The 12,797-nt window shown below is 46.6% G+C and overlaps 1 protein-coding gene across 8 annotated transcripts in view; it reads left to right on the top strand.

The window, feature by feature from the left end:
• The first annotated feature begins 1,426 nt into the window (after positions 1 to 1,426).
• CC2D2A (coiled-coil and C2 domain containing 2A) overlaps positions 1,427 to 12,797 on the top strand; it is a 112,035-nt gene continuing 100,664 nt past the window's right edge. For 3 of the 8 annotated variants that reach the window (XM_074321527.1, XM_019740860.2, XM_074321564.1), the window contains exons 1-4: positions 1,427 to 1,594; positions 6,729 to 6,787; positions 8,862 to 8,942; positions 10,839 to 10,968. In XM_074321527.1, the coding sequence (XP_074177628.1) occupies positions 6,749 to 6,787; positions 8,862 to 8,942; positions 10,839 to 10,968 (250 nt within the window). In that variant the 5' untranslated portion in view covers positions 1,427 to 1,594; positions 6,729 to 6,748. Of the gene's footprint in view, positions 1,595 to 6,728; positions 6,788 to 8,814; positions 8,943 to 9,288; positions 9,424 to 10,838; positions 10,969 to 12,797 lie in introns of those variants that run through there. The other 5 variants (XM_074321540.1, XM_074321533.1, XM_074321561.1 and 2 more) reach the window with 5 other exon arrangements.

Genomic DNA, 12,797 nt, shown 5'->3' on the forward strand with positions numbered 1-12,797 from the left:
CAGGAGTAAGGAAGGAGCCTGAGGACACAGCCCCTCTGTAGACAGACTTTCAAATCTTGCATTTCAGCCCCATAACTCTCCCCACTTTCCTTGGTATATAACTGTACTAGTTTCCTGAGGCTGCTACAACAAAGCAGCACACACTGGGTGGCTTAAGACAACAGAAATGTATTGTCTCACAGTTCTGGAGATGAGAGGTAAGAAACCAAGGCATTGGCAGGATTGGTTCCTTCTCAGGGCTGTGAGGAAGAATGGGTCCCATGTGTCTCCTAGCTTCTGGTGCCTCAGGCGTTCCCTGATTTGTAGATGCTATTCTCTCTGTGTCTTCATATCACATTCCCTCTATGCATGTCTGTCTCTGTGCCTAGAGTCTCCCCTTTTTATAAGAAGGTAGTCACATTGGATAAGGGCCCTCGCTAATGACCTCATCTTAAACTGACTCATTTCCAAATAAGGTCACATTTTGAAGTCCTGGGGGTTAGGACTCCAACATATCTTTTTTAGTGGGACACTGTTCAGCCCATCACAGCACCGAGCCCAAGCCTGAGCTTCTCTGGAGTTCTGCAGAGTGGATCAGTTCATTTCCTCACTCTTATGCCTACTTACCCCATCCCACACATACACAGATACACACACAGACACACATGTATGTACAGGGACACACACACAGAGAAACACACACTCAGAGATATGCAAACATACACAGAAACACAGAGACACACAGATACATACACACATACAAACACACAGAGACATGCATAGACACAGATACCTAGAGACAAACCAACAGAGCTACATAGAGATACACCCAAAACCACACAGTTATACACAGAGAGACACATGTACACGGACATGCACACTAATAAACACAGACACACACATATACTTGGAGTGTGGCTTTCTTTGGTCTACTCATTCCATGCTCTTCCATCTGCTTTGCCTCTTCTCCCATTCCCTTTGCTTTTTTGAGCCATCACATTTATATGTTCACTCAATCGTTTCAGTGGGAGTCAGAGAAAAAGCAGAGGTTAACCTTGTACATTCAGTATCCCTCATTTAACCGGAAAACACTGCAGAGCAGTATTTGCTGGGGCCTGGAAGCACCTCTGGGGAGCCTTCGCTACAAAGACATCTTCACCCCGAAACAATGACACGTCATGATTCTAAAGCACCGGCCTCTGAACACGGCCTGTCTTTTACCAGAAATGCCAGGGACCCCACACATGAGGGAAGGAACGGCTCTTAAAGTTTTATCTAATTTCTGCCCAGCTCCTCCCCCAGGTTGATTTCTCTGCCCTTGTCCCGTAGGCTGCTCTCTGCTCTCACCCCCCACACACCTTTGTGTTCCACTCCTAGGAGTAAGCTGTCACTTTAAGAGAAATAAAGCCACCAAGCCACCTCCCTTAGGAACACGTTGCTAAGTGCGTGTTTTTGCTGGAGACATGGCTGCAGCTTCCCAGGGCACCGCCCGGGGACGCCCCAACATTCAGCCCTTCCTTTGGACGCTTGGAAGATTCAACAGGAAGACCCAGCTCCACTTCCCTTTCATCTGGGATAGCGGACTCGGCAAAGTGCCTTCGTAAAGGTCTTTCAGGTAAATCTGTTCTTCCCGGGAGCAGGGCTGCAGCACTGGGGTCCCGCTTTCGGTTTCCTGCCTTGGAGTTCAGCCTCTGCCCTCGGTACCCAGAGCAGATTTCACTGACTTGTAAAGTTAGGGGCTCTCATCATTATTATTCATGCTTTACTTTCTGGAATTAAAACATAGCGCACTACTCGGCTGCTTTGATTTGCACTTCTGCCTGGGTTCTGGTGTGTAGAAACATTCAACGCAGCTCCTCACAACCCTGGTGAATCCCTCCCAGCTGGTCACCCTGCCTCCTTCCTGGGACTTTCATCCCCTCCATCCTGTTGCATTCCAGACTCCCAGGAACATTTGCTGCGTTTGCATTTCCGGGCCTTTTAGCTCACATTGGTTCGAAGGGCTAAGTACTAGCTATTGCAAGCTTCCCTTTTCTTGGCATTAGACAGCACAGGGCCGTGACAGACGGGGCTGAGGATCCCTGCTCTCTCCCAAAAAACCACATGAAAATCTGCTGGCTGTGATTTAAACTGATTGTTTCCCTTCATTGCAAAGAGGTGCTATGAAAAGCAAATAAAGTCTAACGGGAAATACATGGATGTTATTAAATTTTCATGTAACTTCTGCAAATAAACTCAGCACCAGAATGAAATCTCTCTCTGTCTCTCCTGGAGCTTGTGTAAAGAGACAATCATTCACACATTTATTGAGCATCAACAACACACCAGGCAGAGTGCGGGAGTTTAAAGGGTACTAAGATGAATTAGACCAGGTCAGAAGCTCAGGGTTTACCGGGAAGACAGACTTACAAACAGATAATAACAGTGCCATGAGCTAAGTGCCATAAGAGACTTATAAAAGGGTCTAAGGCTCTTAGCACCCAGCAGGACCACCCCTGGGGAGCGCCTGAGACACTCAGTTCATCACGTGTGTGCATCGGGCATATACCACCCAGCTCAGCTCAGATATTTGTATGTACTCTTTGAAGGCGATACACATTATATGAAGCTGATTAAATGATTCGATAAAGCCATTTGTCACTAACCTTCTACTACTGGAAGCTATGGCTAGAATAACTTATAGAAGTAGGTAATGGATTCAAAAAGGGTGTGTGTGGCACCTGCCCAAGGTTCTAACAGGATGGGACAGAAAAAGTTAAGCACTGTACACAGGGAGAAAATATTTGTGCTTCTGAGGGCAGCGGAAGGCTTCAAATCACCATGAATGGAAACAGAAAGGAAACTGCCCTGGGCCCAGCTGGGGAAGCGAGGGGAGGTATTGCTTATTGGACCAGTGGGATGAAGAGAGGAACCAAAGGTGGTAACGGGGGACTTGAACATCACATACGGTCTTTCTTGTGACTCCCCTTCTGTCCGCTAAGCTCTTTTTCCTCCCTCACTCTATGCTTCTACTTTCCCTCCCTCCCACCACCTTCTCCTGATAACACTAACCAGAATGGAGAGCGTGGTAAGTGTTAGGCGTTTTACTACACACATTCTATTATTTAACCCGTATAAAATTATTTATCGAGGTAGGAATTATGGCCCCACATTCACAGACATAGAAACGTATCTCAGAGAGGTAAAGGCATTGCTCCAAGATCACACAACTGGTAAATAGTGCTGGAATTGAACCCAGGTCCACAGAATTTTTTACAGAGCCCTCACTCTTTCTATAAACCCATGTTTTCACTGTCCTGGAGTAGGATGCATATACTGTATTATTTTTTAAGCAGCCAAGGCTGAGATTCATACGATGCCACCTTTTTCATCTACCTTCATTCCTTTCTTTCTTACATTCTGTAGAATTTGTCACAGGGTCCTTTTACGACTCTGATCCTCTGGTGACCCTCAGGGATAGTCTTTGCCTTGATGAAGGTGTCAGTACTTTCCTTCAAAAATGCCTTTGGTGTTCTGCACTGAGTTAAACAAATCACTGGCCTGAGTAGCCAAAGCTCTTTCTCACTGAGGCAATGCGCCACAGTTTTCAATGGAAAATAGTTCCAGAATAGTGGTCTAGCATAGAACAGTTACTGATATCATTGAAAAAGCAAGAACATATGGTGAGACAGAGAGAGAGAGAGAGAGAGAGAGAGAGAGAGAGAGAGAGAGAGCAGCAAGGGGCTGGACTCTGGAATCACAGTCGTGGGGTCAAGTTCTAAATGTTCTAAATGTGGCCCAAGACTATAATCTTGGGCAAATTAGGTAAACTGTCAGAGATTAGACTCAGAGGAAACCTCGGTTTCCTTACATGTAAATTGAGGCAACAGCTACTAAGCTAGAAGTGTTATTGTGAGGCCTAGTGACAACTTGGATATAGAGAGAGTACAAAGGAAGCCTGCAGTAAATCATGGCTCTTATTTTGATGTTGCCAATAGAAGTATATTAACAAGTGCTCGGTGCATATGACGACAAGTGGTATATTAAAGTTGGGGAGTACTGATTTATCTTTTCTTAGCAAGAGTGTTCATAAAAAAATAAATTTTGCTGTCATTAGAAACTCATTCAAAGGTAATGATCAGGAAAGAATAAGGAGAAAAAATCAACCCCATTACATTTTTCATTTTCTACTTCTACTTCTTTCTTTCATACATCACATTTTTTAATTTATTGAGAATCTTTTTTTAGTTACTAAATGACTTCACAGTTCTTTTTTTTCCAGTTCTTAATTGCCAGAGTTGTTTCTTAGAGAGCTTTTGTGTCCTTCAACATTATCTGCCCCCTTGTTGTTTCTAGAGTTACCTCCTCACATTTTTATTTTCTTAGCTGCTTTCATCATTTCCCTTCCTCTATTTCTGTAGCCTGTGCAGAGGTGTAGATGGGAGACAGTCAAATTTCCAGTGCTCTGCTTCCCGTTAACGTGCTAATTCCCGATTAAGGTCAGTGAAACCTTGAACACCTCAGGTGAGCTGCTGAAATAACCAAGTCCCAGTGAAGACTGGGCTTCCAGGGATATCAGGAAAGGCCTACAACGTGTCAGCCCTGGTATTTCTCCACATTTCCTCTCATTTAATCTTCACGTCAGCCCAGAGAGGACAATGAGTCTTTAAAGGGCTCCAGAATGGGGCTATGAAGATGCAGCGGATAAATAGTGATTTTGGTCATTCATTCGACAAATATTTATTGAATGTCTACTGTGTGCCATAGGCCTAGGCTCTGGGGGTAAGGAAAGAACAAATGTTCCTGTCCTCTTGTAGTTTATTCTAATGGGAATGGGCAGGCAATCACAACTAAGTATGTGTGTGAACAGGTGATTAGTACTGTGGAAAATAAATCAGTATAGGTAGTTAGGGAGATCCAGTAGGGTGAGAGCAGAAGGTTATCACTGCGTTGTGAGTATTTAGGGAAGACCTCTCTGATCAAATGAAATTTGAACAGAGTCCTGAAGGGATTGAAAGAGAAAGAGAGAGAGACATGCAGAAAGAGAGTTCTAGGCAGAGGCAACAGCAAGTACAAAGGCACTGAGGCCAGAGGATTCAAGTGTAGATCATGCAGCTTTGCAGGCCATTGAAAGGATTTGGGATTTTGCCTTGTTGAGAAAGGGGAGTCGTCGGAGGATTTTGAGTGGAGAAATAACATGATCTCACTCAAATTTTAAACAATTTACTCTGGCTTCAACATAGAGAATAGACTGTAGGTAAGCAAGGCGGAATCGGAGAAGCTGGAAGGTTCTTGTGCGAGGCCATTTGAGAGACAGTGGTGCTGGACCAGGGTGAGAGTAGTGAAGGTACTTAGAGGTGATTGAATTCTCAGTATAATCTGAAGGCAAAGCTGGCAGGATTTCTGAGGGGTTGGATATGGTGTGTCATAGGAGAGTCAGAGCAGAATCAAGAGCGACTCCAAGGTTTTAGCCTGAGCAAGATGGTGTTCTGTTTAATGCAACAAGAAAGGCCGCAGGACAAGCAGGTCAGGGTTCGTGGCGAGGAGCTTCGGCTGAGGCATGTTAATAAGCAAGTGAAGGTACCCATCTAGCATCTGGGTGTTTGAGTCTGGAGTTCTGCGGAGACCTGTGGGCCCAGGATGGAAACTTGGAGACTATTAGTATGTAGATGGTATTCAAAGCAAAGCAAAACGATGAGACCACAGGGAACGTGTAGAGGCAAGGCTGAGCCTTGGGCACTCATGTGGGGTGGTCAGCAGGTGAGGAGAAACTAGCTCAGAAGCGTGAGAAGGAGCAGCCAGTGGGCACAGGAACACCAGGAAGGAACATGTCCCAGAGCAAATGAAGAAAATGTTTCAAGAGAAAGAAAGTGATGGGTCACTCTCATTGCTGAATAATGCCCGTATCAGGTCAGATAAGATAAGGGCTGAGGACCACTCATTAGATGTGGTAACACAGGAGTCATTGGAAAGCCTGGCCAAAGCAGTTTCAGGGAGTGCTGGGTCCACAGAACTGCTTGGAAAGCGAGTGTTGAAGGAGATTTCCTGAAGAGCATTGAAAACTCGAGCAATGACTAGAAAGACCTAAAGTCCAGGGCGCTTTTTTTTAAGAAAAGGGCCAATTACAGCACTTTGTACACTGAAAAGAATGAGGTAACAGAGCAGGAAGAAATGATTATCCAGAGGAAAAGGGGACACAGTCTTGACAAGGTCCTAGAGGAGGGAGGAGACGGGTCCCAGTGCCAGCAGAGCCCTGGCCCAGGCGGGAGCACGCACAGCTCACAGTAGCAAGTGAAAGCACAAGAGGTGACATGACTCAGTGCTCTGGGGCACGGGCTGTGGAAACCCTCTCTGGTCTCCTCTCTTTGCTCAGTGAAATGAGATCCAAGGTCAGGGGTGGGGAGGAGGGGAGGGAAGGTGGAGGTTTGAGGGAAGAAGAGAAGCTGGAAAATCGTCCTTCCAGAGCTAGACTCTAACCAGGGCCATCTGACTCCACAGGCAGAACTCTTCCCTGGCTCCCACCTGCTGCACAGCAAAACCAGGCTCGTTGGCAGGGTCATGAGGACAGAGGGGTCTGTCATCCTCCTTATTCCCACAGGGCTCATTTCCACCAGTCCTGGGCTTGGAAGAACGTATTCCTATGAATGGAACATCTACTCGGCTCAAACACTTCCCTAATCATGGAGGTCGGCTTATATTTATCAATAGTAAGAAAGATATTTCACTGACTTCAAAAGTCCTGACTTTTTTGTGTGTGCTTTGCCTGGCAGGGAGGAGCCATCACAGCCCAATGAATCCCCAGGAAGAAAAAGTGAACATAATCACAGAGGTAAGTGGTTGCTTAGATGTCCCCAAGGGATGTGTGTGTGTGTGTGCAGTGCGCTTATGTTGGACATGTGGTAAGTGAGGAAGCTAGGCCAGCAGCAAGCGTTCATGGTTCTCCAGCTGCACACAGAGGGTGCTAGGATAGGCTCCTGGTGGGTGGTTTGGGAAATGCAGCCCTCCCGGCACTCCAGAGTTTGCCTCTACTGGGAGGCTCTGAAGCTGCTTTGTCACTGCATCATGAATTCTGACACAAAGCAGTTCTCAGGCGCCACCTGCTATGGGGCCCAGCTCTGCTGAAGCACATAGACTTCTAAGGAAACTCAGAATGAAGCTAACCAGCATAGATTATAGCCACTAATACAATCCTCTGCGATTGCTCACTCATGGTGTACCAACTTCATTAAACACTGTCTAGATAGAGCAGAGAACAAAGGCGATCTCCCATGTGGATTCTGCAAACCACCACACAGGAGAAAGTATTCCCGTCAATGCCTGCATCTCCCTTGACTCCAGGGCTCACTGACTTGAGACCCTGGAGGCAGAAATGGAGACAACATTCCGTTTTTAGTAGAGTAATTAAAAAAAACCTGGAGGAACACGTTACGCAGATAAAACCACGTGACTCTACATTTGCTCATTCATTCATGCACCAAATACGTATCATTCCTCTGGCCGCTGGGGATACAGCAGTGAACAAACCCTGTGCCCTCATGGAGTTTACATTCTATCTAATTGGAAGTCCTAGTACTGGACAGCTTTCCATTGATGGACAATCAAATCAATATTGGAGAATAAAAACGAACCTACATTTCTCCTACGTCCATTCTAAGCCAGTAAGAACTTAGACTTGAATTCAGAACCACACTTGCACACCTCAGTAATTTCAACATGCTGTAATCTAAGTTGGTGAATTCCTGAGCTCTGAACACTCCCTACCTGGTGGGCCCTGAGGGATGAGGTCCCAGTGAAGATGGAGCTTGTACCCAGAGGATGACCGAGAAGTCAGTCCCATAGACGTAGGGAAAGCTCACAACACACCCCTTCCCTGGTCGGGACGTCGGTTCCCTCTCCTGTAACTGAAGTTCTTATCTTCTTCTCTAACCCCAGTGATCAAGGGCACAGATGTGTAATTGGAACCAGCCCAGCAACCTGCATGCCGTTTCTTTGAATTCTTACATCATTAAAACCCATGCTTTGTGTTCCAGATTTGTTCTGTATAAAAATTTTTTAAATTCCCAATTTTAGAGAAAAAAAATTCTAATAAACGTGGTGTGCCAGGGAGAGGTTCTGGGTTTATCTTGCCATTTCTTTTACATTCAGAAGTGCCTGCACCCCAGTGTGTAAAACTCTGAGACTAGTAAAGTTTAGAGCTTGAAATGTGAGAGCATTCAGATCTAACATTTAATGAATAAAACTTTAGAAAATGTTATGTGGAAAAAGAAAACAAAGTCTGCACTGTTAAAGGATTTCGCCCTTTTCAAAAAGGATCTACTACAATGTTCTTTAAATCAAAACTTCCTCAACTTCCTGTGATTTAACCTGTGTCTTCATCATCCTCTACTTGATATTAGACTGGGGAGCAGAGAAGCCCAACCCTTGAAACCCTGACTACGGTTCAGAGGTCATCCTGTGCTATGTCCCCCTTCGGGGCCAGTCCATATGTCCTGGCAGATTCAAGATTCACTTGTTTAGATTGTGACTTTTGAGGGCAGGGAGTATCTCTGTGCCCCCAGGGCCTGGAACACAGTAAGTGCTCAATAAAGGACTATGAACGAGGACCTGGGACAATAAAGCCCTATCATCTTCTATGATGAAGCCCCATCATCTCATTTACAATATTTCCTTTTGGACACAGTGTTTCAAGGTCATAGCTATTTTGAGAAGAGTCTATGAGGATGGCTGCTCAGATCTCAGTTGTCTCTCCCCCCACTTGCACTCATCTGTAGTGCCTGGAGGCCCTAGAGTAAGACGGTGACTTTCACTGATACCTAAAAATCACACCCTGTTCTTCTTTTATGATTCTTTCCCAAGTTGCACACATACCAAGTGATGACTCTTCTATTTGCATTTTAACAAAGGAGTTCATTGAAAATGATGAGGATGCGGATGTGGGAAGAAAGAAGACTTCGAAGGTTCAAAGACAAAAAAGAAAGAAACAGGTAGGGAGTGCCAAGAAACATGAGTCTGTCTACTGGGCTGTTAACACCTCACCTGCACCCACAGGGGCCACACGTCCTCCTCTGGGAGAGGCAGGGAGGTGGGTGGATGGTCCGGGTGCAGCACCTTGTGTGGGACCTTCCAGATGACCCTCACAATGAGACCATGGTCAGTATTTGGAGTCTTTTTCCTCTAAGATTTTTCCCATGCCCTGAGACAGGTATAGAAAAATAGAGGAAAGAGCCCCCTTCCAGTGTTGTCATCAAAAAGCCAAAAACTAAGACGGGCGATAGATGGCAGTGCAGCATTACAATCTTGGGGAACTCCCCCTTTCTCCAACTGCAAGCCCGGACTCGGCTTCAGTCTAAGTGGGAAGCTAACTCCCTCTCCCAGCCTGCTGGCACTCCCGCCCCCAGCTCTCCCCTCCACAGGAGTGGCCCTCCTTGGCTGGCAGCATCCCTCTGCAAGGTCAACCTTCTCAAGGTAAATGAACTCCCTTGGTAAGGGTCCTTGCCCTCTGTGGAGGGAGGATTGTTTGGAATACTGAAGATGCCAGCTGCAGAGGGAGGGGAGGGGCAGGGAGCGCCATTTTGAGCCAGCAGCCACGTGATGGAGCCTGCCTGGGGAAGAGTGGCTGGAGAGGTGGGGAGGGAGGGAGGGCACCAGGGATCTCGTGGCAGGGGAGAAACCTCTCTTTCCGCTCTCCCCTCACCGCTCTCCCCTTTCCAGCACACTCTGGAAGGGACAGCTGAGCAGAGGAGCTGGCTTCTTCTGCAGCTGGGATGGGCACCCAGGGGAGAGAGCAGGGGACAGGAGGTGCTGCCAGGCCACGTGGCTGCTCCCTCTGCCACTCAGGGAGCTTTAACCCCTTCCTGCACAGTTGGTAGTGGCTCAGCAGTAGGGTAGGGGACCCACGGAGGCAGCAACCGCCCAGTGCAGATAGGAAGAGTTCCAGTCCTTAGCTCAAGGGCCACCGCAGTGAGCCAAGGTGTCCAGGGCTGGGGCTGTGGAGCTTGGATGAAAAGGACAAAGATGGAGAAGAGAAGAGAATAGCAGGCATCCCACTTCCCAGGCATCATCTCATTAAGTTAAGCTGCACGAGAGCCCTGATCACAGAACAACATAGCAGTCTTTGGGGCATTACAAGAAACCAAGAATTATGTTTCTTAACCCCAGTGGCATTTCGAAATCACTTAGGGATTTTTTTTTTTTTAATTAAATGTCTCAGGTTCATCTTAGACTATTTATTTAAATCAGAATCTCTGTGCTTTGCACAATGCCTCATTAGCATAGCAGCATCTCAGGCAATGGGCGATTTCTATTTCCCTTCTCTTACGGAAGAGGAAGCATGGAAGTCAGGAAGTTAAATAGCCTGCCCAGAGCCCAGAGTAAAGCTGAGTTCGGACGCAAGCCTTGGTCTGACCCCCAAGAGGATCGATCATGCAGCCGTGGCTGCCACTGCCACCTCTGCTCACCTACCCACCTCTTCTAAGCCCTGAGTGTCTGGGGACGAAATCAGAGGCTGTTCTTCGTCCTGGAATACCCAGAAAAAACTGTTTCCAAACGAGTTGGAGTTGGAATCAAATAGTTTGCTTGTGACTTTCCTGCTTCGTTTTTTCCTCCAAATTTCTGCAGGTACATTATATCTAGAAAAAGTAAAATTTCCATTTTATTTGGGATGCCTTGGTAATTTCACGAGAAACTTCCTAGAGAAACTCAACGTTGACAGAGCTTTCCTGCAGGGGTGACCATCGCGACGCAGGTAGCAGGGATCAGAGTTTTCTAGGTCTGAGTAGTATTCAGGCCTGTCCCCTTCTTAAGTGACCCACCTCATCCTGAGATAGGATCTGTGTCAACAGAAGCCCTGGGACTCACCGTCTCTGCCCCTCTGCCCACAGCAGCGGACTGCTGGCCCCCAGGAAATGGTGTCTGAAAAGCCCCATCTTGGCAGCCAGCGGGAGCCCATGGAGGACGATCCAGACCCTGACACTCGCCTCCTGAGCGTGACCACCGGACGCGGCCCACGGAGTAAGTGTCTCTCAGTTCAGTACAGCCAGAGTTCATTAATTGCCTTCTGTGATCGGAAAGACAGGGATTTTAATGGGTATTCTTTTTCATACAGTCACTACCCCTCCACCCTACTTCACGCCAACTCCATGGGTAATTTTCTAGGTAAACATCTGTCTAGGAGACTAGACGCATAGCTTCAGGACGTATTTATAGAACCACATAAGGCTGATGTGTTCATTGAAATAGAAACGGTACAGATAATCAAATATGTAGCAATTCAAAGGAGGGGGAACTACTTAGGAAGGCACACAGGTCAATGAATTGGACTTGAATCGGATGTTGAAAGATATGAGGGAGTTTCTGAGGCTCTGGGAGACCTTGCCCCTTGAGGACCCCGTCCTGATTCTCCCCCCCCCCCCCCACATACACACACCTTCCCTTCTCCCCTCTGAGGACCTCGGGCTGCACTTCACAGCATTTGTTCTTTCCCACTATGGTGAAAGCATTAATTCTCTGCTCATTGTAGGGAAAATGGTTACCCCTCACTGGTTGCTTTTCATAAAAAGCGGATTAGACAAGAAAAGTGTGTTATACTTTCAATTGTTACATAATTATTACACAGCCACTACCTTATGTCCTTGAGTAGCAGACCTGTGAATAAAGTAACTGTTGGAAACTAAAAGGCTTTGTAAGCAAGCTCATCTGACCTCCAACCCTGCGAAGAATGTGGTTTCCATCACAGAGGGGTAATACAATACAATGAGAGCCATTACAAACTTCATCCCATAAAATTGCTTTGGAGCTCCATACTCAGAATTATTCACTGTGGAATATTGTAACTGGTCTTCGTCAGCTCAGGCAGCCATAACAAAATACCACAGACTGGGTAGCATTCGTTTTTGCTCGCTGTTCCGAAGGCTAGACGTCCAAGATCAAAGTGCCAGCGTGGAGGTTTCTAGTGAGCCTCCCTACCTGGCTTGCCGTCTCCCTGGGTGCTCACTTTGGTGTCTCTTCTTGCATGAACGCTAATCCTGTGGTATCAGGACCCCACCTTCTAATTGCATTTAACATTAAGTACCTCCCAGCTCCAAATACAGTCACATTGGGGGTTAGGGTTTCAACATATGAATTTTGCTGGGGTGCAATTCAGTCCGTAGCACAACTATTGAATAAGTAATGAATTATTTTGAAATTAAAGGGAAACATAGTCAGAGTGGGTGGCCAGTAATAAAGGGTCTGTGGCATAATGAAAGTGGATTCTTTTCTTTTTTCTAAAATGGGAGAAAAACATTCATGATCACCATGGGTGTAATTGTGAGGATTAAATCAAAACAGGATATGAAAGGATTTTAAATAGCATAGAACATTCGATAAATGCACAGTAACTAAAGTGTTTGAGAGTGAGATAATAGATTTAATCTATGCATTCATCCCAAAATAAAAATAAAATAGTACTAGTTCTGATTTGGAGAAGAGGAGAACACAAAGCTAAGATTTGCCTGCCTGAGCAAGGTCATGACCAGTGATATCTGGGCAGCCCTGGACAGGGCTGAAAGCTGTGGCTGATTTGGGAGCACTGGTGAACCGAGACATAGAGGAAACGTCCCTAGGAGTCAGGTGGGTGGGGGGTGGGGGTGGCTGACGGATAAGGGGCCTGTGTAGCCGGGCACCTGTCAGAATGAGCGGTCAAGACCAGCGGAAAGTCAGCCAGGTGGTCCAGCAAGCAGGACAGGTTCATTGTTCTGTCAACACACATTGGAGCAAGACAGACAAGTACAGGGAATGCCAAGTGTGGGGAGAAACGTGGCTGGGTGTACTGACCTGAGATGGGCCGGGAAAGGGCACTA

Source organism: Rhinolophus sinicus, linkage group LG02 (genome assembly GCF_036562045.2).
Source record: "Rhinolophus sinicus isolate RSC01 linkage group LG02, ASM3656204v1, whole genome shotgun sequence".
NCBI lineage: Eukaryota > Metazoa > Chordata > Mammalia > Chiroptera > Rhinolophidae > Rhinolophus > Rhinolophus sinicus.